At 37.6% G+C, this 27,765-nt stretch overlaps 1 protein-coding gene across 3 annotated transcripts in view; it reads right to left on the bottom strand.

Moving 5' to 3' along the window:
* Positions 1-27,765, bottom strand: part of COL1A1 (collagen type I alpha 1 chain) — a 158,019-nt gene that overhangs the window by 21,120 nt on the left and 109,134 nt on the right. Inside the window, exons 1-23 of one of the 3 annotated variants that reach the window (XM_070727317.1) lie at positions 16,410-16,608; positions 14,011-14,202; positions 13,097-13,134; positions 12,955-12,990; positions 12,276-12,368; positions 12,105-12,179; positions 11,100-11,144; positions 9,811-9,864; positions 9,473-9,526; positions 8,758-8,811; positions 8,287-8,340; positions 7,152-7,205; positions 7,006-7,050; positions 5,595-5,648; positions 5,428-5,472; positions 5,073-5,126; positions 4,081-4,179; positions 3,802-3,846; positions 3,614-3,712; positions 2,518-2,571; positions 2,316-2,423; positions 1,593-1,646; positions 171-269 (exon numbers count right to left, since the gene is read on the bottom strand). In XM_070727317.1, coding sequence (XP_070583418.1) covers positions 171-269; positions 1,593-1,646; positions 2,316-2,423; positions 2,518-2,571; positions 3,614-3,712; positions 3,802-3,846; positions 4,081-4,179; positions 5,073-5,126; positions 5,428-5,472; positions 5,595-5,648; positions 7,006-7,050; positions 7,152-7,205; positions 8,287-8,340; positions 8,758-8,811; positions 9,473-9,526; positions 9,811-9,864; positions 11,100-11,144; positions 12,105-12,179; positions 12,276-12,368; positions 12,955-12,990; positions 13,097-13,134; positions 14,011-14,202; positions 16,410-16,491 — 1,587 coding nt within the window. In that variant the 5' untranslated portion in view covers positions 16,492-16,608. Of the gene's footprint in view, positions 1-170; positions 270-1,592; positions 1,647-2,315; positions 2,424-2,517; positions 2,572-3,613; positions 3,713-3,801; positions 3,847-4,080; positions 4,180-5,072; positions 5,127-5,427; positions 5,473-5,594; positions 5,649-7,005; positions 7,051-7,151; positions 7,206-8,286; positions 8,341-8,757; positions 8,812-9,472; positions 9,527-9,810; positions 9,865-11,099; positions 11,145-12,104; positions 12,180-12,275; positions 12,369-12,954; positions 12,991-13,096; positions 13,135-14,010; positions 14,203-16,409; positions 16,643-27,765 lie in introns of those variants that run through there. The other 2 variants (XM_070727319.1, XM_070727318.1) reach the window with 2 other exon arrangements.

The following is a 27,765-nucleotide window of genomic DNA, read 5'->3' on the forward strand; positions in this document are numbered from 1 at the left end:
TAATATAATGAAGAGGAAACTAAGTTATATAGCAATGTGCTTTGCTATTATAGAGCCTAAATGCTGTGCTGGGATGGGCAGGGGTAATAGAATGTCTAGGAGCCAAAGGGAAGTAAGAGAATATTTCCCATATGCTTTCCTCTACTGACCAAAGCCTGCTATTTGCTTACCTTGGCTCCAGGAAGACCAGGTTCACCAGTTCGTCCAGCTTCACCAGTAGATCCTTTAGGTCCAGCAGGGCCGGGAGCTCCACGTTCACCAGGAGGGCCCTGGAAGAAGGAAAGGCGTCAAAATAAGCTACTAAGATCAGGTAAATCCTAGCATTTCATTTATCTGCATGATACTAAGACTATGAAGAGTGTATCTAAGAAGGAAAGGATGATGTGTAGTGTGGCAATGGGTGGCTTTGGCTGCAGATATTATATATATATTCATGAAAATAGGTTCTATATCCAAAGTCCAAAGCTCCACAACCTGAGCAAAAAGTATAAAAGAGCCTATAGTTTTGACAAACAAAATGCATATGTTTGAAATCCCCCACATGACATGTATTTAAGGAATTCTAGTGTGAGCAAGGGATAAAACGTGAGACAGAAGAAAGCAATGTGGATAGGGAGGAGAAAGCATGAAAGAAATTAAAAGAGAGATTTAAACTCCCTTCCAGGCAAGATTTGATTATTAGGAAAGAAGCACAAGAAAGTCCCTGGAGATTTCAGTGAAGCAAAATGTATAGGAGAACAGGGATCTTATTTACAATATTCTCTGCTGCCCAGAGAAATCGCAGTGTGTTCAGGATTAATGGACAAGAATTAGGTGTGATAGCAGGGCCATGAAGATTTGCAAAACAGGCTTTCTAATACCATTGATAGGAATACATTTTCCTACATTTTGTTAAGTGAGGTTGGCCTCATCTCCCAAAACCTGATTAGCCATCAGATCTGGGGGCCTGAGGGGATGGATGAGATACTAAAGTGACTCCTTTGTTATTAGCATCTGCCTTAGCCTTGTGCTTTTGATTCTAAACATTTTAAAACAATAATTATCTTTTACATATATTAACTTTTTATCATCTTCTTCCCTGCCACCCATTTTTGTGAGGGGTGATTCTGTAATTTGGGGAGTGGGGGGACTATCCAGCCCTCTTATAAATTCTCACAGTACTATTCAAGTCCTTCATCCCAAATTGAAAGGCTATAAAAAGGATGTGGTAAGGAAGACTTTCATTTTCTCCCCGTTTCCTAGGCAATAAGAACCCTAGATAGTTTCTGTGTGCCACGAATTCACTGAACATGATCTTGAGCAAATTGCCTCAATAATGAGAGTAACATGGAACAGCCACAAATGTGGCCACTTCTATATTGGTACTTCTAAAAAAATATTGTTTTAGATGTGACTTCTCTTAGGTAGGTAGGTAGGTAGGTAGGTAGGTAGGTAGGTAGATAGATAGATAGATAGATAGATAGATAGATAGATAGATAGATGATAGACAGAACAGACAGAACAGACAGACAGATAAAAATATGAGACTAGATAGCCCATGGGAGATAAAGGGAACATTTAGTCATATATTACCCACAAAACACGCAACCCACCTTGGGACCAGCAATGCCATCAGCACCAGGGAAACCACGGCTTCCAGGAGCACCCTGTGACACAGGATTAAGAATATTGTTATCGCTTATTGATTTAAAAAATACAGTATTGCTACCAAGTAACCTACAAAGAGGTCTCTGCTCTCAAAAGGCCAATGGGAAGTCATTTGTTTTTCTGTGACTGGAAAAAGACAGTCACAACAACTGTAATAACCAGCATTCTGCTAAAAAGAATGAAAAGCTAAAAGCCAGAATCATTACTAAATGCCAACTCCAGATCCAGGATGATACCCTTTTCCTAAGAAAACACCCATTAGACATTTTGCTTCTTGCCTTAAATTAGCACATGTGTCTTGCAAATAAAAGGAAAGGCTATAAAAAGCCACTGTCATGCAGAAGAGAAAAGCTTAATCTTTCCTAACTTATTACCAGAGGAAACAGTAATGTGCTACTTTAATTTAATTTCCTTTGAAATGTTACGACACACCTTGTTTTAATGGATGACTTTCCCCCCCAGGAAAACATTCCTTTGACTTATTAAAATTAGTTAAATCTTCCCACTTGGTCTGCTTCAATTACACCTGTAATTTAGCTTAGCAATTCTCCACCACTCTTAACCAAGTATTATGAACCCGTAAGACAGATACACCTTTCTGTACATGTTGTTCTAAATGCATCTCAGTATTGAAAGGTTAACAACAAACAGCAAACATTGTTACATACACGTTCACCAGCAGGTCCAGGCAATCCAGAAGGTCCTGGCTCACCACGGGATCCTCTCTTGCCTTCTTCACCAGGTGGACCATGGGGGCCTTGGACACCGACGGGACCCTAGAAGATAAAGGGAAGGATAAGTTTGCAGGAGAGGTAGAAATAGAAATCATAAGAGAAATAAAATGACACATCATTTAGGTGAAGTACTTACAGGTTCGCCTTTAGCTCCAGCATCGCCTTTGTTTCCAGGAGCACCGGGTTCACCCTAAAGTTATTAAGAAAAGACAAAAATATACAGTTAACATATCTCATTCATTGCAGCAGTGGATTTGTCTTATTTTATTTATTTATTTATTTATTTATTTATTGGATTTGTATGCTGCCCCTCTCCGCAGACTAGGGGCGGCTAACAACAGCAATAAAACAGTATATAACAAAATCCAATATTAAAAACAGTTAAAAGCCCATTATATAAAAACCAATCATACATTCAGATATACCCTGCATAAAATTGTAAAGGCCTAGGGGGAAAGAATATCTCAGTTCCCCCATGCCTGGCGGCAGAGGTGGGTTTTAAGCAACCTTCGAAAGGCAACAGAATAAGGCAATATTAAGTATTTATTAATTATTTGATTCTTGCTTACTTGACCCCTATGCCTATCATTAAGTGTTGTACCTCATGATTCTTGACAAATGTATATTTTCTTTTATATACACTGAGAGCATATGCACCAAGGACAAATTACTTGTGTTTCCAATCACTCTCGGCCAATAAAGAATTCTATTCTGTTCTGTTCTATTCTATAATATAAGAAAAACAGCTAGAAATGCTTATAAAGAATTGTGGAAGAGGATTAGGGATCTGTGAAGATAATTTCCACCATGCTTCAAGTGATATAAGCAATTCATGAGATTAAGAAAGCTGTGGGATTTGTGAAGGATACAACTTCAATCAATAATGGTTATCTTTAAAGCCCATATTTCCATACTATCATATTCCATGTTTTCATGAGCAATGATATAGTAGAATAGATCCCCTATCTCTTTTAGTGGCCAAAGAACTTGAGATTTATGCTAATATGCCCATTCATCTCAGAATAGCTACCTGAGTGACCTAGATGTTACTCTGTACAGTAGCCTTAAAAACAGAGACATCTGAAATGGGGCCCAACCTAGCACTCTCCAAAAAGACTGGACTGCCATGCATGGGGTTCTCATTACTGGCCAATATATAATTCAACATATTCAGGTGACACGAGTTGATAGTTGATAAGATTAAAGGCGAAGAGCAATTGGATGGCACTTACGCTGTTACCCTTGGGACCAGGAGCACCGCTGGGGCCTTGTGGTCCAGCTGTTCCACGAGCACCGGGGAAACCAGGAGCACCAGCAATACCAGGAGCACCCTAGAAGAGAACGTGGAGAGGTTGAGAGAAGTGGCAAACAAAGGCAGTGACAAGAATAAAGAGAGTTTTCAGGATTAGAAGATACTTACAGGTGCACCTTTGGCACCAGCTTGGCCATCAGAACCAGGATTTCCCTAAAGGAGAGGGGGCAAAAAATACAAATGATTACTACATTAGTTCATTAGATGTTTAGGTCACATCTTCTGTCTCCTGTGCTGGCACACCATGCAATAAGCTATCTTCAACCTTCACCATTCATCTTGAAGAAATAAGTGAACACATGCATTTAAGAGTGCTATTAAAATTAAGAAGTGAATCATCACTTTTTAATCAATCAGAAACATGGGGAAAGAATTGGCAATTCTTACAGAAGGGCCGGCTGCGCCAGCAGGACCAGCTGGGCCAGGCTCTCCACGAGCACCTTGTGCGCCTTCACCACCACGAGCACCTTGAGGACCAGTTTCACCCTGTGAAAGAAGAGAGTGAGGATTCCATAAGTGTGCAGGCCACTCTGGGTTGATGCACATCTGTCTCTCTGGTCTGTCTCCCTGGCCAATCCCATCATGCTTAGCGTCTCCAAGAAAATTTTATCTCCTCGTTGATTGCATTACAACACTGTCCTAGTTAACCAGACTTCCTGTCCTCCCAATCCCATCCAGATACCATGAAGCCTTACACATTTCAGACCTTCGAGGCCTGTCCAAAGTAATGGAGGCCTCTGTATAAAGCTTAAACCTAACTCTTACACTGTTGAAACATTATTGCTATTTTAGAATATGCTTTTATTTTATATTTAAAATATTTAAAGCTTGATAGTAATAATTTATGCAGTTGTTTCCTTCTTATGGCAAATGCTGAAATAAGCCATAATAATGCCAGCTTCTCATGCCTAGTCCCTAAGCCTTATCTTTTCTTAGGTTAACAATCCCTTTTCTATATCTAAACCTGGGCTTATATTCAAATATATCTCCCCTGATTCCTAAACAAGGAACTCTTGAGGCTTCTCAGTGTTTTTAGTAACCTAGAATGGAGGGGCCTTAAAGCAGGAATGTTTTCAAGTTCAGGCATATCATTTCTCTCCATACATTTATCCTTCAGGGAATGCTTTGTTGCCCACTTGCTAAGAAACAACAAGGTATGATAGAGATTGATCTCTTCCTCTGTAAAGAAACCCAAGAGACAACTACCGCCCACCTTTATTTCTTAATTTAAAAAATCAGCAGCCAAATTGAACAATTTTAATACTTTCCTAACACAAATACATTGCAGTGGCAAGTTAGCCATTGAAGGGCAGTCAGACTTGCCGTGAAACAGGAGATGGACGGCAAATAAATTCAGTAATAATCAAAACCATATTTACCTTAGGACCAACAGCACCAGGGAAGCCAGGAGGACCAGCTGGACCAGTGGGACCCTATTAAAAGCAAGAGAAAAGTTTAAATGTTGATTATAGAGCATTTGCATATTATCCCAAATTAACAGTTCTTAAATTCTGCCAGATCTGCATTAACTCTGGCAATTTGAAAGGAGGAAAAGAAAAAGAAAAAAAATAGACTTTAAGACTTGTAGACTTCAACTCCCAGAATTCTCCATCCGGGTTCTTTGATGGAAGACTAAATCTTCCATTAAAGGACCTGCCTTCTCTTGAGAAAAAAGGATCCTCAATCATGCAATAGGGAGACTTTTCGAGAGAAGCAAATGGGAAAGGGACTTACTGCGGGACCGGCAGCTCCAGCAGCACCATCGTTACCACGAGCACCCTGTAATGCAAAAAGGAGAAAGGGCATTTGAACGACCTATATCAAACTACATAAGGTGTGAAAGAGGATACTTGAATTGAGTCCATAAAATACTATCAATAAGTTAAAAGGAATACACTTACAGCTGAGCCAGCTGGGCCTGGACGTCCTCTCTCACCAGGAAGACCACGTGGGCCCTAATTAGAAGAAACGGAGGGGAGGGGGGGGAATCAGTTAAAAGGTACTTTGGCTGGATCTCATTCTTATACCTTTATCCTTTTCATTAACTTTTAATTATATTTAGCATTTATCACACTCTTCCAAAAGACATCCTGTTTCTCAAACTTTAAGATGCATGAACTCCAACTCCCAGAATTCCTCAGTTAGTGTGACTAGCTGGGGAATTTTGGGAGCTGGAGTCCATTCATTTTAAAGTTACTAACATTGAGAAACACCAATCTACCATATTCTTCTAAAAGTGCCCTGTCTTAAATAAGTTTTATACAGTCACTCATTTACTGAAAGCCATAGGGGTTGTAGAGAGCTATAAGAATTAGTGTCTAGGACTTAACACTAATTTTTAAGACCTTTCTTGTCCCAGATATACGATGCGATACTTTTTTTTCTTTATTATGTTTTCCTGTTGGTATGGATTGACTTATAAATATATTTAAAAGCAAATGAAATGTAACTGTAGGCTCTATTAATATTTGCCCTGTTCGAGTAATACTAACACTCACTTCTATTATGAATTTAGCATCCTTCCCACTTGACACAGTCCCTGGTATTCTAAATATCAAGTCTTTTTCCTTTATATAGGAGGCTCATTTCAGATTGGATTTAGAAATGATTTTTTTGCATGCCCTTTCAGGTTGCCTTCTATTAATAGTAATGTGGAAGTAGATTATCTTATCTTATTTGGTACCTTTGGCCAGAGTACAAAAGGAAGTCTTTAGATAAGGTAACCCCATAATTCTCATAGTACTTTCTATTCCACTATTGTCTATCTGGATGTCAACACCACAAGATAGGTCAGACCTGGAGATCAACTCCACATGAAGGCTAAAATTACTTTCATTGAGATGGCATGTACGTTGAATCTTGCAAGTTTGATCATGCTACCCCTTTCCTCCTTCTTATACCCCAGTGAATTAGGAAGGCATCTGCCTGTGTCATTTCTGAATGTTATCTCACTGAACTGGACTTAAAAAAAAATTTCAGATCCTTTTGCTTAGGTAACAATTCCCAAACAGCTCTGTAAAGACCAGTTTCTTTCCTCTCTACAGTGTACATTGGATCATCAATTTTTGGGGAATTTCGACAGATATTCTTGCTATTTCTTATAGATTTTGCCCCAGTTTGCACAATATGCATTGTATCAAAGTGTTATGATACAATTAGAATTTTTCCCTCCTACGTGGCAGAATAAGTTGCTTTGGCTGATGGTACAATTTAAAACAAATCTATTGTCCATCTAAATGACTCCATTGGTATACAGTATACCCTATATTTTTAAAAGCAATGGATCAAAGAAGGATGAAAATATCTACTTACTACTTGTCCGGGAGCACCATTTTCACCAGGGCTGCCAGGCTCACCCTAGAAGGGAAGAAAAGAAGAAATGATGATGCCAGTTTTTAAAAAGGAGGGAGGTGGAATTTTATATCAGATAAAGGCACATATTTAAAATGGGTGCTTACCTTAGGGCCTGCGGGACCAGCATCACCTTTAGCGCCATCAAGACCACTGAATCCCTAAAGAAGATAGGGATAATATGTATTTATTATTAAGTGGGTAATAAGAAGCCTGAAGAGCAAGAGACATTGGAAAAATAAAACAAAATGTTCAAAGTTACAATGACACTTGTGACTTATGACTGTTTTTCAAACTTATGACTATTGCAGCATCTTCATGGTCATGGGATCAGAAGTCAGATGCTTGGCAAACTGACTCATATTTACAATTTCCAAGTATCACGTGATCACCTTTTGTGACCTTCTGGCAAGAGAAGTTAATGGGGAAGCCAGATTCACTTAGCAACCCTCTTACTAACTTAACAACTGCAGGGATTTTCTTAATGACGGTGGAAGGGAAGGTTATAAAATAGGGCAAAATCCATTTGAACAAATATTTCCCTTAGCAACAAATAGCTTGACCTCTGTTGTGATCTTAACTCAAAACCTATCTATGTTGCATTAGAAATGTTATTTAAATGAGGAGCAAAATGCTAAATGATTTTGGGTATTGTGAACCCCAGAATGGATAGGAATCACAAAGATATACAATATCCAATTTATTATTTCTTTATTATTTATTAATTTATTAATTATTTATTATTTATTAGTTAGATTTGTATTAGATTTTAGAAACTAGTTAGATTTAAAAAATAATAATTGACTAGTTTGCTTGCGTTTGTATGTCTTTTAAAATGTTGTTGTTAATTGTGAAGTCATGTGTGACCCGTTGCGACCCCATGGACAACATTCCTCTGGGCCTTCCTGTCCCCTGGAGCCCATTTAAGGTCATGCTGACTACTTCAATGACTCCATCCAGCCGCCTCATTCTCTTCCCGTCCCCTTTTTCTTTAAAATAGGGGACATAAGAAATTACGAAGCTAAATTCACTTGACTGTGTGGTCTATATTTGTGGCCATAATGAAGGCCAGGGATTATGGAGTGAACGCTTTCTGATAATGACTATAAACCCTGTTAACATTCTAAACCTTATAAACAGAAGATGTGCATACACAATCTAAGTAGTAATCTAGCTTTGGGGGACTTTGAATGGTAGAATTTGTGAACTGCGTTGGATGTTAAATGACTGAAGCGTGCTTACTCTGTGTCCCTTCATGCCTGGGAGGCCAGCAGTTCCGGGGAGACCACGGGCACCCTGAAAGAAACAAGCAAGGCGTTCTTGAGAATAAAGGCAGAAAAGGATTATGACAATTCACTTTGCACCACGTGGCCTTGGCCAGGTCCCCATTTCATGACTAGCCTCGTACCATTTCACTTATCTATGACAAGGAACTGAAAAAAAGGTTGTTTTTTTTAAATTTCTTATTTAGAAATCAAACATTGCTATCAAAGTCATTTCAGTACTGAGCTTAGCTTCTCCAACCCAATCTTTCATTTGTCCTGATACATATATATGAAATTCCATTGTTTTCACAACCCTTACTATTAAAGCTTTGTATTGCCCTTTCTGTGTTCAAAAATAAATGTGTGTTTGAGCAGATGGGCAATATAGGATTCATCATAACAAAACAATGGCTGGCTAACTAACCCATCATATATATGGACATCTCACCTGTGGGCCAGAAGGACCACGCTCGCCAGGACGGCCAGGTTTTCCAGCTTCACCCTTGGAGAAAGAAAGCAGGGGGAAAAAACTAAGTTAAAACAGTAATCATTAAGAAATCAGAGATTTTTTTGGGGTGTGGGGTGTGGTAGGAAAGGAATCTAAATTCTTTCATCTGCAAAAGCAATCTTTAAGATTTGCAGGAGCCAATCAAAAGCTAAGGCCTGAAGTCTGAGATTGTGACAATGCAAACTGAATGTTAGAAGAAGAAAAAATAGTGTGTAATAATTAGGAAGGTCTAGCTGGTTAAGTTACCTGAATTTTACAAATAGCAGCTGAGGAATTAGCATCTTAAACTGCCCTTTGGATGGTTTAATGGTGTATTTTTTTTAAGTGTAAGATTTATGGCAAGATCAAGGATGTAATAAAATTAATAGTTATCTTTTGGAGATCTGCCATTCACCACATTGTATAATAGGAGGACCAAAGAGAACAAGAGAAAGTTTCTAAGAAGAAAAGCAAGATCTCCCACAAATGTCTACTGCTAGACAAGAGAGGGCTGATGCATCATAAAACAGTTCCCTCAAACATGTAGATCCAGAGAAGCCTTTTCATTTGTCAGATGAGTCCAAGATTTGCTTGGAAAGCATATATTCTATCAGTGAATAATTAGAGAGTGATAAAAATGGGGGTTTCCCCCTCAAAGAATGATCTAGTCACTCACATCATCACCATTCTTGCCAGGAGGACCAGCTGGACCACGAGGACCCATTGGACCCTAGATAATTTATTGAGAAAAAAACAAAGGCATTAAAATGTGAACATATGAATCTGTGCTCCTATTTATAATCTTGCTGGTATCTTAAAGAACAGACTTGAACAGAAGCCTGTCTATAGCATGTTTACACTCAAAGACTATTCTGGGTAATAAAAATCATTTTTTTTTAAAAGATAACTGAAAAACAACAACATCCTGAAGACTGTTTTGGCTGGCTATAGTCATAATGTAGCTCCACCCTCCACCCCCAAAAGGCAAAATAAAATCCCTCAAACAATACTTACAGAAGAACCAGACTCGCCAGGCTCGCCAGGGGGACCTTGGAAACCTTGGGGGCCCTGGAAATTTAAAACAGGGACATATATGTTAAAAAGAAAGCAATTCCAAAGAACATCCCTGTTTGTTCAGGGCTGCATTATTGAAGATCCGTGTACATTTTCTGCCATGTCCCAAATATGCTTTTGAAAAAGCAACAGGACTTCCTTTGTTTTCTTCCTTGAAGATGTTTCTTCAGCTTCTTGGATGAGAAGTCCAGCTGCATTTTGAAAAAGCACCTTTGGGACAATCATGACCTGGATGACTAAGAACCTCTATAGAGACTTTCAGCCATGGGTCTTTCATTTCCATTGCTGACCCCTGCCCTCATATTATTATTTTATTGTTATGTGTGTTGGGACTGGTCTTTAGGCGTCATTTGAATTTCGTTGTATCGATATACTGTGTATATAGGTACAACGATAATAAAGTATTTCTTTATTTATCTTGAGCCCTGCTGTTTGCCTGGCATGAAACAACTGCTTTCATCAGTGAAGCTGAGTGTTTTCCCAGAATAGTTAATTTACTGGATTTCTCCACACTCCATTTTCATTATTCTAATATAGACTGCAAATCTCTCTTGACCCAAAGATCACTGAGGCTGAATGGTGTATTGTGCAGCAAATGATAAGAAGCAAAATATTATGTCTCTGAGAAAATATAGAACAGATGAAAGAGGAATGAAATCCTCATATTAGGGTTAGGTTGGTGTAGAAGGAATGGATTTAAGAAAGCCTGATTTATTTATTTATCTACAATAAGCAAGTTCTGCAAAGTAAATTATGTCTTGTTTACCTGAATAAATGCATATTGTGTGTTCCTAAGTTTTAAATTGTACAAGGAAGGTGGCATCTCCAATATCACAGAGGGAAATAAATGTGACTTGTCTTTTTTCCCTTGTTTTCAACTCTCTGGGTTGTTTACAAAGTTGGTAAATAATAGCAGGCCTTTCACAAAAAAATTTCTACTAACACCTTCGCACTAAAAAAAATTCCGCCTCTACTTCTGTGAGGGATTCTGCACAATTAAAGCAGTTTTGTATTAATTTTGAATAGGTATGGCTGATATTCATTAATAACTGAGCAGACCATAAAATTATTGTTGTCTGCAACACGATAATCTTCTCTTTCACAAAGTCTCTGCTCATTTAAAGTGAGGAAGTAATAAAAAGATTTTGAAATGTTCTCCTTGAATATGGGAACCAATTTACATATCTTTGTTATATAAAGTTCATTTTAAGAAGATAGAACATACTTACAGGAGCACCAGGGGGGCCGGGAAGACCACGGGGACCAGCTGGACCCTAAACGTTAGCAAGAAATAAATAGTTTGAACTGAGTTGGTACAATTTCTCCTTCACTTCAGCATACCCTTCATTAACCATAAATTGTAGAACTGTTTTGTTGAGGAACTCTGGCCTTATACATTGACCCTTTTGAGGTTAACTTTCTTCAGTCTTATCTCAGGGCCCAATTTCAAATTCTACCGTGATTTTCAACATTCATTTTATAATTGCTATGTTAACAGTTACTGGTACATGCAGTCTGCAATCTCTCTAGTGATGGGTGAGTTGCCTTTAGCTTTTTGTTTAAGGTGAAGCATGAGGCAAAATGGATCATTCCCCCTTGAGCAAAACATCTGAATATTGCTTTCTTCTTTTCAGAATTTAAAAGCTAGGTTGTACATTTCTACTTCACTTAAAAACATATTAAAGCATGGATTTAAGCCGTTTCAATTTTATTATAAAAAAAATGTAGCTATAGTAATCATAGCTTAAATTCAAGCTATTGTCCTTAATGCAATTCTCCATTCAGTTAAGAAGACAGTGCAATTATAATCTTTAAGAAGCCATTGTAACATTATGGTCTTAAACCCCACTCATTGCAATGACCTGCTTTTAGAAACTAAAGTGCCTCTGCTAGTTGTATAAATCACACATGCTATCATTATGGGCCTTAATTAAATGAGTGAATACCCATTATTTGAATTTCCTGTCTACTGCTTTTCTGCAGTACTTTTTTCTACAAAACCACACAGGGGAACCTTTCCTTTTTCGCTGAAATCTTCTGATGTGTCTATATCTCCAGAGATTCTTAATAAATATTGAACCAAGAAGAGTGGACTCATTTTTATCAAATTAACTTAAAGTAGACATCTATTAGCAGGTGTCATTGTTTTGCTTCATCTTCTTCTTGCTTCTCCCCAGCAATCCCTTCCCTTCAATTAGCATTTTCTCCAAGGCCTCGAGGACACCAGCCCTTACCATTGGACCAGGAACAGCAAGGCCAGCGCCTCCAGATTTTTCATCATAACCGTAAGACATTTGAGAAGCAAAGTTCTAGAAAAGAAAAAAGTGAAAGGAGGACATGTGAACAGGTACTTAAACACGAATGCCGCATAACTAGATGGAACAACAAAAATTAATGTTGCTTACTCCATCAAGGCCTATGGGACCAGGGGGACCTGGCAATCCACGGGGACCACGTTGTCCGGGGTTGCCATCTCTGCCAGCGGGGCCTGGAGATCCCTGAAAATAAATATAGCAAGAAGCCAGACATTACTATTATGGAAGTATATTCTCATTTACAGGCAAGATTAGAACGTGTTGAAAATTCCCTACAGCTCCGCAAAATTTGGATGGGGGATACCTCAATGTTCCCCATAAACTTTAAAAAAAACCTATAACTTGGATGGGAATTTTTTTAAAGTATTAATTGTGTATTCCTGATGGAGAGGTCATATATCATTTAAAAAAAAAACCACACCAAAAGTTAAGTATTAAAACTGACATATAAGTTTTAATTTTGGTGCTATTTTATCTTACTGTTATTTTGGAAAGTTACAGCAAATCAATGAAATTGGAGTATGCTTTCTATTGGACGAGATGCAACAGATGTAGTTATTGAATATTTTATGGACAGAATGATGTATGTTTGTAATACAAATTGTAAAATTATAGCAAACGTGTATGAGCAATTATAGGATAGATTACTAATCTCCCACATTAAATTACAGTATTACAAAAAAAATTTTTTTTTTGTAGTTTTGAATATGGCTTTTATGTTTTTATCTTTAAATTTGAACTATAATCAGCCAAATATGAACAAACTTACTGTTTCTCCTTTGGGGCCTGGTTCTCCTTTAGGACCCTGTCAAATAAAAGAAAACATAAAGGGATTATTCATACTGCTACAAGAATAATAATAACAATAAGAGAAAAAAAAATAAAGTTTGGATTACAAAAGTATAATTTACCTCTACACCGGTGAATTCTGAGTAAGCAGGAATAGAATCTTAAATACAAAATGTAAAAGAGTATTAAGAATCAGAAATTGTGACCAGGGAAATAGTTTAATTGCTTTTAATAAGCTTCTAAATCTGCCTATCATGAGGGTTTTTTTTAATGCAATGAAGTTTATGGGTTAAACATACTTATCACATTCTTCACCTGGATGAATCCAGTTAATTTCAGAATATAACAGAACATTGAAACTCCTATCATTAGTGGCCTATTTAGAAAATGCCGTGTATAATTGTTAATGCCAAGCAGATTTCAAATTGCACACATTCAGACAAATATATATTACTGTACTCAATTTCCTTTCCATGATATGCTATTTTGCTATGCAATAAAACTTTCATATTGTAGCCTGAAAACATCTTCTCCAAACTTTGCTCTCTTCAAATCTTGCCTAACTCCACATATATTATCTCCCTTGGCAGTTTCCTCCCTGCTTGCAAATGATTTTCATAAATATTAAACCCAAATGAATAGATTGAGATGAAAAGAGATCAGAAAGCAGCCTTGGATAAGAACAATGATTTGCCATTAGTATTTAGAATGAAAACTCAGTATTAAGTGACTACAGAGATGACAAATGGATTGATGGATAAATAAATAAAGAATTGTTAAATGTTTACTACAGGCGTGACTGATTAGTTTTAAAATTAGATTTTTTTTAAACAAGCGACTAAGAATAATAGAAAACAGGAATGAAACTGAAAGTAAATTTAAGTACTTTGAGTGGATGATTTTGTGTAAGATGAACTAATAGATAACTACCAGATTATATGAGAATATATGAGTGACAGTTCTGGCTGTCAGAAGAAGTGGACAATTAGGATGGGATGATTGAGTAGACAGGAAGGACGTAAACTGTAGCTCATACCGGATCCAGGACAAACTGCACAACATTCTCCCGGAGGGACTACAGCATTGGGGCAGTCTGACACATCTGAGCATACAATGGTATCACACAGTGGGGCACCACGGTCACACAGGCACAACACACACTTTTCAGGCCTCCAAAGTGATTTGTCTTTGTAGATTTTTCCATTGTGCGTGCAGCTTCCAGGTTCGACTGTTGAAGATGAAGAGAAAGTGATGGGAAAGAAGCAAGCTGCAGATGGGAGCAACTGTTCTTTGGGCCAAGCGCTAGCAATAGCAGAGAAATGGGAGACATTTTAAGGACAGCGCCTTTGGAAAAACACATGGTTGTTTTGGTGTTTTTCTCAGCATTTGCTAACTTTCTTGCACTGTTCTGATTTGATTCTCTGTAGGGCTTTTTAAACCTCATCTGCTTTTCATCAAGCACAATTCTATGACACAGGAAACGAGCTCACTCCACAGTAACTCTTTCCAATCACTTTGGAATTTAAATAAAACCTCTAGCCAGTTGTTACATCCAATTTGTAACCTCAGCATTTTGGCACTGAAGCCAAACCAAACACAAGGCAAGGAAAAATAGATTAATAACCTTTTGAAAAAAAGAAAGAGATGGGGGAGAAGAAGGAAGAGAAACAAAAATGGTGTCTGAATTGAAAGATGATTCATGAATGGGAAGAAAACGTTTCTTATCAATAATATGTGCTTTTGGGACATTGAATCAAAGAAATTTTGGGCATGCATGAGTCAATGCAAGGCAATTTCCACAAGGCAGGTGCAGTGGATGAAATATTTTACTAGCTTTTTGCATGATAAATGGAGGAGACTTAACTAGGCCAAGAGTAGTAATTAAAGGAGAAAACCAAAATAAATAATTTTTTATAATATATGTCATTTCAAAAAGTAAAGAATACCATAATTATAAATCTGGTGCTTTTAAAATTGTGTACTTCCTTTTAAAAGAATTATAATTTCAATTCTAGACTCCCCAAACCAGAAAAAATATTTATTTTGCTTTGTGCCAATGGATGGGAAATAACAAGATGAAAATAAGTATTTTCTGGGAATATTTTTTTTAAGCAAGAAAAGAAAAAGATCCATAGAGATTTAGGGAAATAAAATTTCCCTGAACACTGAAATAAAAATGCAAAGTATCCACAAGATGGCAGCAAAATATCCACAATTTGAAATCAGACCTCACCAAAATTCTTTACTAAGGCATGTCAATTTTCTTTCCTGGGCCGGGGTGGTTTTCAATAGGCATATTTAATCCTTGACTCCAGAAGGAGTCCCCGTTTGATTGATTCCTTTCAAGGCTGCCTCCACAACCCAAGTTGGAAGGCTACCCTGGAATGGCTCAGTCAGCAGCCAAAAGCAGAATATAATTTCTTTGTGGCCACTAGATGTCACCACTGGGTGTTTTTGATTAGAGGCAGTAAGTCACTCTGAAACATTCGCCTTCCAAAAGGCTTTGTCTGTGAAATGATGTCTAGACTTTTGTGCTTTATAGATTGCTGAAACATTTTCCTTATGAATCATTATGAAGCTTCCCCCACCACCCACCCACTTAATAGGTTTGTGATGGCTTCTGCAGGCTTCTTTGAGGAAATCAGTGCAACAGGCTTACTTTCTGCACTTCCTCTGGCTCATGGTCTTTGTGCCTTAGTTTTGTAAGCAACTTTCCATCATTTGCTGAATATCCCCTTTCTGTCCCTCCCCAATGACATCCCACTCCCTCTCCCAACCTCTGCTTTACTGAACTTGGCAAGACAGGGCAAGGCTTTGAATTGGTCCAACTTGTTGCTTCCCCCCCCCAGGCAAGGAAAAAAGAGAGGGAGGGAGACCAGAAACCCCCCACAGTGCCAGAGGTTATCCACAGCTGCTTAAGTTTACTTTTCAAGAAGTTCATGTTCTCTGTTAAATGCTGCACTGTTGTGGGTATAAAAGAAGCCCGGGTGGAATAAATTTGTACTTCCAAAAGTTCTTTCTCTTCATTTCAAAGGCAACTTTAAAAACTTCTGGAAGGCCAAGGGGATGTACCGATCTTCCCCTCTTAACAACAACAACAGAATTTATTAGCATATGTACTTTCTTTGCTCAGAATGTATTTGTCTTTCAGGTTGCAGCACATATAGCAATAGCTTCAGTTGCAGCAAAACATGACAAAATGTTAACATCTCCTCTTTCTTTGCCACCCCAAGCTTGGTGTCTTGTTTTGTAGGGTGGGGTGGACTCTTGCTCTGTGTTTCCTCATTTTAAAAGATTTGCAAGGGAAGGGGGGGGGAGAGAAGGAGGCAGCTTTATGTTCAACAGAAAACAGTCAAAGAAAAAGAGAAAACGCACTTCCCTCCCAGGGACGTGCATTTTCAATTTATACAAAGCAAAATAAAGCACTGTACATACCATCTTCTTCGCCTTGGCCTTTGGTGAGTAGAACAGTTGCTGCTATCAAAAGCAGTAACCGGGAATCCACAAAGCTGAACATGTCTAAATATTAGACATGTAGACTCTTTGTATCCTAGATTCTGCTTTAGTGTCCAGTCATACAGGGACGGTCTGCTTTATGTAGTTCCACTCCAGACCCCAGCAGAAACTTCCTACTGAGTTGTCAAGTTTTTAGACTCCCTTTTTATATGATCGAAATGTCCTAGAGGTGGATCCCTTCTTCGCTTGCTCCTGAGTGTTGAAGGGGGAGATTTGGGGCCAGCCTCTCAGCCAATCAGCAGCCGCAGTCTACCCTCAGCCACGCACACCACACACACACACACTCACACACACACACATACACATGCACGCACCCACTCCCAAAAAGTTGAGAAGCAAAGCCAAGCCCCTTTTCTATGCAGTCTCAAAAGAATGGACCACGTTAGCCTCAAAACTAGTTCTCATTTGGCAGTGCACTTTTCAAGAAGGAGGGAGGACTAGAAGAAGTATGAAACAGAGAAAGGAATGTACAGGAGAAAGGAAGGCAAGTTCATTGGGAAAGTAGGAGCTCCAGTAAAGTTCAGAAGAAGAGGGTTGCAAAAATTGAATATCCAAAGGAACGCAGTTACAGGAAAACTGTACGCTGTAATTTGGAACCCCTGCATGATCTAATAAAGCATCTGTGAAGGTGGGGCACCAGAGGGTGATATAGAGCAAAGCATACATTTCTTCCTAAATAGCTTTTCTCCTTAAAATATGAACAAAGCGAACTTATAGAGATCATGGGAACTTTCATTAATTTTACTTATGCTGAGATTTGCTTACGTTTGGATGATTGTTTTGTATTTCCCCTTCTTCCACTTCTTTCTCCATCTCAGGGTGTTGGAATAATTTACTTAATTTTTAAAAAACAGATGTAAATGTAGGAACAGTGGGAAAAAAGGAAGTGATTATAAGGCGCCACTGCAGTTTCTGCTGCTTGGAGAACATACTAAAAAAATGGGGAGAGATTGCGAAATTAATAATAATAATAATTAAAAAGTGGAACGGCAAAATGATGAGATAGTCCTAGGATTTTGCAGCTTCTTCTGGACTCTAATGTATGTATTGATTGTTTCCTTATTTGTACTCTATTACAATCATTAAGTGTTGTATCTCATGATTCTTGACAAATGTATATTTTATGTACACTGAGAGCATATGCACCAAAGACAGGTTCCTTGTGTGTCCCATCACACTTGTCCAATAAAGAATTTTATTCTATACTATTCTATTCTTTGACCCACCAAAAGTTCCTGATCCTCTTTTTTATTCCTATTGATGGAAATGCATTTATGAATTGCTCTGCACACAAAGCTCAGAGTCCAGATATCTGTACTTATTACTGTTTGCAATGGAAACTTTTGAACCTTATCTTCAACACATTGTCCTGGAAATTCCATAAAAATCAGTAATACATAAATTTAGGAAGTATTGTGATATAAATATCACCCTCAGTTGGAACTTTCATTTAAATAAATAAAATACGTCAGTACAGAAGCATTTCTCTACCATATTCTGTTCTTTAGCCTCTAAATATTGCAACAATATACATATGGAGTGGTATCTACACATCTCTTTTGTTTCTCTAAACAGTATTATTTAGATTAACCCTGTCAGAATGTCAAAATTTGCATGGTCAGGAAAGAGTGCAGCATGTGAATTTAACACGAATAAACCATTTTAAAGTACTTTAAAGTTAAAGTTGTTTTTCCCCAATTGAAAATAAAATGCTTCCTCATGACACAGTCCATTATTTTATTAGCATAGATGTGACAAAATATTGAAAAAAAATTGAGTTTCTCCACCCTTTCCATTATTTTATTGATCGCTTTTCCTGCAAAATGTAAATGGAAGTTGCAAAGATTTCTTGTAACAGCAATAATCATCTCAAAATCCACAGAGAAAAATGTAAGAATATGTTTTTTTATGATTTATTATTAGACCCGTTGTAGCTTTTTGTTTAAACTCTTACGGCATCTTTTTTTTAAAAGTAATAAAAGAAAAAAATGTTATTGGCAGGGATCCACAAGTGTTCAAAAGCGCAAAGAGCCACGTTGATTGGAAAAAGAAGCACCATTGTAGCAACAGCACATAAGATACAGTACCATTTTTAGAAGCTGCAATTACGGGTGTGTTTAAATGTGTGTGTATCTTTACCAGCTATGGTAAACCATACCTTTCAACTCCTGGACTCTAAAATGAGGGTCGGGAAGCTTCTAAATGAGGGACATACTGAGACAAAGCATTTTTGAATAAAAGACTAACATCCCATGAAGAAATAAACATGCAAAGAATGTGCCTCTGAAGAAAAGGAGTGGTAACTACGCTTTTTAAAAATGTTGCTTTAGAAATTTAGGATTTAAGATGGGTCTGTGACATAGGCTGCTGGCATCGTAGGACTTTAAACCCAATGCATTGTTTTTAAAAAGAAAGTTCATATAAACATAATAAATGCCTGTCAGTCATACCTATTCAACAAAAAATATTGGAATTCCAAGCGATCTGTAAGCAGAACGAATCATCTCCGCATACTTGCTGAAAATCAGGTGGCTTGTGCATTTAATAAATAAATTAATAAATTAGCTTAAACCGCTTTGGCATTTGATCCTAGTTATGACAACAAAATGATGCATAGTGTGATGTCACGATGCAATCATTATGATAGCTCATTTTGTTATTTGTCCCCTTTCCCTTGTCTGTCCCTAAGGACAGTGAGGTTCAGTTGGCAAATTCTGGAGAAAATATATACCAAAAAGATCAGGGAGACTAAAAAGCTGAATGAGATTCTATAGAACATGGAGTTTCATCAATGATATTAATCAGAGTGCCGTGGCTGAGCTGAATCTAGCTTTTTCATTGCTTATAACTATGCACAATGCAAAATAATAATATACATCAAAGTGAACATAACAACTCAATAAAACTAACCAAAGACCATACCTAAAACAAAGACTTACTAATCAGAATGGTTTATAACATTTAAGAAATATTAAGACCTATATCTAAAATGAAATAAATATTATTAAATACTTAAACCATAACAAATATTTAAATCACAAAGCCCACAAAAAAGAAATGTTATAACATTTTAATTTTTTTTATCAAACTACAAGTATATTTCCAGTGGAAGAGTTGATTTCAGAACAGATTACTAATTACTAATACATTTAAATATTATAATCTTTTATAATTTGATACCTGGACTACAGTTTCCATTCTCTCCACTTGCTAATGGTTTGCTCACAATATAAATGTTTTTTTAAAAAATTATGGGACAATACTATTTTATCAGCTACAGAGGTGATTACAATATTAGTAGCTATATGTTTTCAAATCAAATCAAATCAAATCAAATCAAAAGACTGATTTATAGTTGGAATTTTGTTATATTTTCAAGTAGTTTGGTACCAATGGATAGAATTGGTTCTGTTCTAGTCTCCTATGCGCCTCTTTGAGGTTTTCCTCCAATATACAAAATATTTCTGGTTAGCTTTCGAGACGGCAAAATCAGACATATCTTCCCCAAAATTTGGAATACCCTCCTCAAAGTCATGGAGAAACAATCACCAAGCTTTCACCTTATACCACCTCTTCATCTGACTTCATGTTTCATTATGGTCAATGAGAATTTGGATAAGAATAAGAAGGACTAGGAAATGTTGCTGATACATATATCATATAGCTTAACGATCACGGCACACTATTTCTAAAGGAGAATGAGTTAATAATTTTCAACTTATGATAATGTTTTGTATAATGAATCAAATAACTAGATAACAATGTGCTTGGTGTTGCTTCTATTAGTTGAGTATTATTTGAATGTGGCTTGTAGTGCATTGCCATTTTAATTTAATTCTGCTTCAGTGAACACAAAGTTAGTTAATAAAGTGTTTGTATGTGCAATCAGATCTAAGGGATAAACTGATATCACTCACTTTTTAGTATTCAATTACTTCAGTTCCATGCCTTGGGTGTGAATTTTGCTAAGATGTGACCTGTTCATTTCTGGCCCACAGCACAACAATTTCTGTGCTACATGCTAGGCCTTGCAGTAGTTGTGAGGTGATCTTCTGAGGGAGAACATTGTCATGGCCAGCTCATTCTATAATGTATGTACCTGTCTATTGTTGCCTCACTTAACCATTGCAATAGTTACACCAGGAAAGTAATGGATTTGGATAGTTACTTAAGTATATTTATGGACATTCCCAGCAATTTTACGGTCCCATTGATTTTTCATTATACAATAAATATTCCTCCATCGTCTCCACATTGCTGTTTTTCATGACAAAAGAGCAAAGACACGAGTGATGGTTTCCTTAGCCAAACCACCCAGAACTCTGGTGCTACATAGTTCTATTAATTTTCTAAATACTCACAGGAGTTATGCAAATAAGCACACAACTTTTCAGACACTAAAATCTAAAATACTGTCTTCACTAAGCCTCAGTTGAGGTAGATTAAGCTGACTTCAAAATGTTATTATGAGCGTAAAATGTACAAATCTCATTTACACTTCCACATATGCCTTTAATAAAACTTACTGTCTTTCTGGGCCAAACGACTATCTCTGTAACTTCCCAGAGTGGGAAGTTCCTAAAAACAGAAGAAGTTATTAGGAAAGCATCATGGCATTCTATAATCAAGCCTAGGTACTCCCTATAAAGATTTCCAGGTTTTAGTTCTGGCATCACCTGATTTAAACCCGTAGAGATCTGCTGATGATTTTACGTTAGGTAGGCTCAATGGCACAAACTTCTTAAAGAAGATATCATAGATGACATACTAACTAACAGTGTTAATTATCAGGTTTCTGGTGTGACTAGGGTTCCTGATCTTGCAATGTTGAAGTAATGAAACGTGGCAGCTGAAAATTACTTAAGGCAAATGTTAGTCTTAGATTATGCCATTGGTTATTTTGTGCAGTATGGAAATTGTAGTAGGAGGGGATTACAAACCAGCCAAGTCAGTTCTGATAATGATTATAGAAAATGTGAAAATGGATACCCTTTGGTTGCTTCTGATTGTTCATCCCCTATACCAGTGTTTTTCAACCAGTGTGCCGTGGCACACTAGTGTGCCGCGAGACATGGTCAGGTGTGCCGCGAAGCTCAGCAAGAGAGAGAAAGAGAGAGAGAGAAAGAAAGCAAGAGAGAGAGAGGAAGAGAGAGAGAGAAAGAAAGAGAAAGAAAGCAAGAGAGAGAAAAAGAGAAAGAAAGCAAGAGAGAGAAAGAAAGAAAGAGATAGAGAGAGAGAAAGAAAGAGAAAGAAAGCAAGAGAGAGAGAGAAAAAGAAAGAAAGCAAGAGAGAGAGAAAGAAAGAGAAAGAAAGCAAGAGATAGAGAGAGAGAAAGAGAAAGAAAGCAAGAGATAGAGAGAAAGAAAGAGAAAGAAAGCAAGAGAGAGAGAGAAAGAAAGCAAGAGAGAGAGAGAAAGAAAGAAAGAGAAAGCAAGCAAGAGAGAGAGAGAGAGAAAGAAAGCAAGAGAGAGAGAGAAAGAAAGAGAAAGAAAGCAAGAGAGAGAGAGAAAGAGAGGCAGGGAAGGAGGGAGAGATAGAAAGAGAGCAAAAAAGAGAGGAAGGAAGGGAGAGAAAGAGGGATGAAGAGAGAGAGGAAGGAAGAGAGAAAGAGAGAGAGAAATAGAGCGAAAGGGAGGAAGAGAGAGAGAGAGAGAGAGAGATTTTTTTTGTCCAAACTTTTTTTAGCCCCCCCACTCCCCCCCCCGCTCAAGGTGCCCCATTATTTTGTATATGTAAAAAATGTGCCGCAGCTCAAAAAAGGTTGAAAATCACTGCCCTATACAATACTCCCACTCTTTTAAGACTTTAAACCCAATGCATTGTTTTTAAAAAGAAAGTTCATATAAAAATGACACAAAGGAAAATCCATGAGCTTTGAATAGTATTCTCTTCCCCACCTCTCTCTCTTTCTCTGCCTGCCTGGCTCTCTCTCTCTCTCTCTCTCTCTCACACACACACACATACACAAACAAACACACATACACAAAAACACTGAAATTAAATATCCAGAGAACTCTCCTTTAGCAACACTGATTCAAAGTATCTGGCAGCCTTCCAAGACTGTATCAACGTACCACAGACACGTTGCAGGAGACACGCCCCCCCCCCCCCTAAGTCATGACTGCTTTTTTGGAAACTTGTACAATCTGGATCCTTTCCAGAGTAGATGTGTCTTTAATTTTTGCAGCATTACCAAAAAGAAAAGAATGCCATCACATATAGATATATATTATATAAACTAGAATAGAGTAGAACAGAACAGAATAGAATTCTTTATTAGCCAAGGGTGATTGGACACACAAGGAATTTGTCTTTGGTGCATATGACCTCAGTGTACACAAAAGAAAATATACATTTGTCAAGAATCATGATGCACAACACTTAATGATTGTCATAGGGGTCAGGAAATAATTAATATTAAAATAAATCGTAAGGATACAAGGAACAAGTTACAATCATACAGTCATAAGTGGGAGGAAATGGATGATACGAATGATGAGAAAAAATAGTAGTAATAGCAGTGCAGATTTAGTAAATAGTTCAACAGTGTTGAGGGAATTACAGTGGTTCCTCTACTTAAGAACGCCTCTAGTTAAGAACTTTTCTAGATAAGAACCTGGTATTCAAGATTTTTTGCCTCTTCTTAAGAACCATTTTCTACTTAAGAACCCAAGCCCGTAAAAATTTCCCAGGAAATTTGAGAATGGCACAAAGGCCCGGCCAGTTTCCTGCTATTCCCCCTTTAATCCCGGCCACTTCAGGTTTTTCTGGGCTGCCAGAGGAGCCTTTCGGTGGCACTCGAAGAGGCTTTGGCAGTCTAGAGTGAACAAAGCATTTTCCTTTCTATGGGCGCTTGGAGAGGGAATAAACCTTTGCCAGTGCCCAGAGAAAAGAAACTCTCCCTTCGTTCTGGGCAGCCCAGAGCGAACATAGCGTTTTCCTTTCTCTGGGCGCTGCCTCAGAGTCCCTCTTTTATTTTATTAAGCCTTAAAGTTTTGGAATTTTTTTATTCCCCTCACCTCACCTTCTTCCTTCAGCAGCGACTCTCCTCCTCCTCTTCTTCCTCCCACCCAAATTCTGTGTTTTTATTTCTTTCCTAATGGGTTTGCACACATTATTTGCCTGTACATTGATTCCTATGGAAAAAATTGCTTCTACTTAAGAACGTTTCTACTTAAGAACCTGGTCACGGAATGAATTAAGTTCTTAAGTAGAGGTGCCACTGTATTTGTTTAGCAGAGTGATGGTGTTTGGGGGCAAAAAAACTGTACTTGTATCTAGTTGTCTTAGTGTAGTGTTCCATAGCAATATTTTGAGGGTATGAGTTGAAACAATTTATGTCCAGGATGCAAGGAGTCAGTAAATATTTTCAGGGCCCTCTTTTTGTTCTCGTGCAGTATATAGGCCCTCAGTGGAAGGCAGGTTGGTAGCAATGATTTTTTTCTGCAATTCTGATTCTCCTCTGAAGTCTGTGTCTGTCTTGTTGGGTTGCAGAACTGAACCAGACAGTTATAGAGGTGCAGATGACAGACTCAATGATTCCTCTGTAGAACTGGATCAGCAGCTCCTTGGGCATTTTGATCTTCCTGAGATGGCAAAGAAAGAACATTCTTTTTTGGGCTTTTTTGATGATGTTTTTGATGTTAGATGACCATTTTAAGTCTTGAGATATGATAGAACGTAGACATCTGAAGGTCTCTACTGTTGATATTATGTTGTCTAGTATTGTAAGAGGTGGCAGAATGGGAGGGTTTCTCCTAAAGTCTACCATCATTACTACGGTTTTGAGTGGGTTCAGTTCCAGATTGTTCTAGTTGTACTATGAGGTTAGTTGTTCAACCTCCCTTCTGTATGTGGTTTCATCGTTGTCTCAAATGAGACCAAACACTGTTATATCATCTGCAAACTTCAGTAGTTTAAAAGATGGATTGTTTGAGATGTAGTCATCGGTATAGAGAAATGGTGAGAATACACAGCCTTGAGGGCCCTGTACTAATTACACAGGTATCTGCCATTTTACCTAGCTTCACCTGCTGCTTCCTGTCTCTAGGAAGCTTGTGATTGACTTACAAGTGTGTTCAGGTATCACTAGCAGATTTAGTTTAGTTAGGAGACTGTCCAGTATGATGGTATTGAATGCTGAACTAGTCTATAAAGAGGACCCTTGTGTAGGTCTTTGGAGATTCAAGATATTGTAGGATGTGGTGCAAAGCTTTATTAACAACATCATCTGTCGATTTATTTGCATACTGCAGGGGGGGTCTAACAGTGGATTTCAAGTGTGACATCACTAGCCCTTCAAACGTTTTCATAGCTACAGATGTTATAGCAACTGGTCTGTATTCATTCAGTTCCTTGATGGAACATTCGAAGTAAAAGGGAACATGGATCGAAGAACTCAGGAGCCTGGCCGATTTGAAGGTTGTTCATCTTGCACGTGTGGTTCTTCCGTCCATCGTCGCCAGTGAAAAGTCCAGAGACAAAGGCTTAAGTAAAGACGGTTCCTTTATTCAGCTCTTAAAAGGGAAGTGACAATCAGCGGGAACACGTCTGGCTTAACCTGGAGAGAAACCGCTCTTTTATACATTTGCGGCTCCCGCCAAAAGAGAGCAGCCAGCGTCTGAGCCAATCAGGCGCGACTTCCTGTTTCCAGCTCAGACAGCGTTTCTCATGGAACCAACTATTTACATAGGATTCAACAGTCTGTATTCATTCAGTTCCTTGATGGAACATTTGAAGTAAAAGGGAACATGGCATATCCCTAGTGATTTGTTGAAGATTTGGGTGAAGATGTAGCCCAATTGGTCAGCACAAACTTTTAAGCAAGAATGAGTTATATTGTCTGGGCCTGATGTTTTTCCTGGTTTCTGTCTGTGAAATAGATCTTGCACTTCCTTTTCCATGCTCACCAGGGATTATGAACCCGATGGGGTCAGATGTAGGAAATTTGGCTGTTGTTGGTGATTCTGGGATACAGATTGTGGAGATAGGTGGCTGTAGTTCCCTTTCAAACCTGCAGTAGAGTACGTTCAGGTCATCTGCCAGTTGCTGATTTTCTTCAGCTTGATAAGGTGATTTGCCATAACCAATGATGTTTTTAAGAGTTTGCCACATGTTTGCTGGTTCATTTGTTGAGAACTGATTCCTTAGCTTTTCAGAGTAGCTTCGTTTTGCTGCTCTGATCTTCATTGTTAGTACATTTCTGCCCTGAGTGTACAGCATTCTATCACCTTCTCTCTAGGCTTCCTCTTTGGAATGGCATAGCCCCTTAAGTTTAGATGTGAACCAAGGTTATTGTATATTAACCTTAAGACCCACCTCTGCCATCAGGCATGGGGGAACTGAGACATCTTCCCCAGGCCTATATAGTTTATGTATGGTAAGCTGTGTGTATGTTTTTTAAATTATGGGTTTTTAGTTTTGAAATATTAGATTTGTATTTTACATTGTTCTCTACCTTTGCTGTGAGCCTCCCCGAGTCTATGGAGAGGGACAGCATACAAATTTAATAAATAAATAAAATAAATATTCACAAATTCTTGGTCAGTAAGTATAGGTTTCCACAGAGCTGACATATGATGTTACAATATCTGTGAGTTCATCCAGGTCTGCAGAGGTATCTTCAAAAATATTCTAGCATCTTTTAGGGTTGTATAGCAGTGGTTTAAAGTATTCTTGCCTCTGATGGGACAATTGACATGCTGAAAATATTTTGGAAACTCTCTCCTTAAGGTACCTTTATTAAAATCACCTAGAAAAATGACCAGTGAATCTGGATATTTGGCTTCAGCCTGCATAATCTGATCAGCTAGAGTTCATAAAGCTTTGTTTATGCAGGCTTGTTGTGGGATATACACCGCAATTAGTGGAAATGATGTGAACTCACATGGAGAATAAAAAGGGTTGCAGTTGATAAATAAAGACTCTAAGTTTTCATCACAGAACTTGTATATTATATTCTGATACCAGTTGTTGTTGATATATATATATATATACCTGCTACCGCACGAATCCCAGCAACCAATAAGGTTCCACAGAGTTGGCCTTCTCCGGGTCCCGTCGACTAAACAATGTCATTTGGCAGGCCCCAGGGAAAGAGCCTTCTCTGTGGCGGCCCCGACCCTCTGGAACCAACTCCCCCCAGAGATTAGAACTGCCCCCACCCTCCCTGTCTTTCGTAAACTACTCAAGACTCACTTATGCCACCAGGCAAGGGGGAGTTGAGATATTCCTTCCCCCTAGGCCATTACAAGTTATGCATGGTATGTTTGTGTGTATGTTTGTTTTTATAATAAGGGTTTTTAGTTGTTTTATTATTGGATTGTTACATGCTGTTTTTTATCATTGTTGTTAGCCGCCCTGAGTCTACGGAGAGGGATGGCATACAAATCCAATAAATAAATAAATAAATAAATAAATAAATAAATAAATAAATAAATAAATAAATAAATAAATAAATAAATAAATAAATAAATAAATAAATAAATAAATAAATAAATAAATAAATAAATAAATAAATAAATAAATAAATAAATAAATAAATAAATAAATAAATAAATAAATAAATAAATAAATAAATAAATAAATAAATAAATAAATAAATAAATAAATAAATAAATAAATAAATTAGTCTCCCTTCCTTTTCATTATCAGCAAAAATACGTTACACACGCACACATAAAACCCTCATCCCTGTTATCTTGATCTCTTTCCAAATATATATATATATATATATATATATATATATATATATATATATATATATGTATGTATGTATGTATGTATGTATGTATGTATGTATGTATGTATATGTATATGTATATGTATATGTATATGTATATGTATATGTATATGTATATGTATATGTATATGTATATGTATATATATTTGGAATGAGAACAAGACAGAGAAAGAAAGAGAAACAAGAGGCGGGGTTCAGGGGAGGGGGGAAGGAACGCCACCTCATCACTCTCTGTTAGCAGTTTGGTCTCAGGAATGTGATGGGTTTGCCGGAAAAGAAGAAATGAAGACAAAAATAGAATGCAAAAGGAGGGGCAGGATAGTAGCAGAGAGAGAGAGAGAGAGAAAGAGAGAGAGAGAAAGAGAGAGAGAGAAAGAGAGAGAGAGAGAGAGAGAAAAAGAGAGAGAGAAAGAGAGAGAGAAAGAAAGTGAGAGAGAAAGAGAGAAAGAGAGAGAAAGAAAGAGAGAGAGAAGGAGAGAAAGAGAAGGAGAGAGAGAAAGAGAGAGGGGGAGAGAGAGAGAGTGAGAAAGAGAG

This window comes from Erythrolamprus reginae, chromosome Z (genome assembly GCF_031021105.1).
Source record: "Erythrolamprus reginae isolate rEryReg1 chromosome Z, rEryReg1.hap1, whole genome shotgun sequence".
NCBI lineage: Eukaryota > Metazoa > Chordata > Lepidosauria > Squamata > Dipsadidae > Erythrolamprus > Erythrolamprus reginae.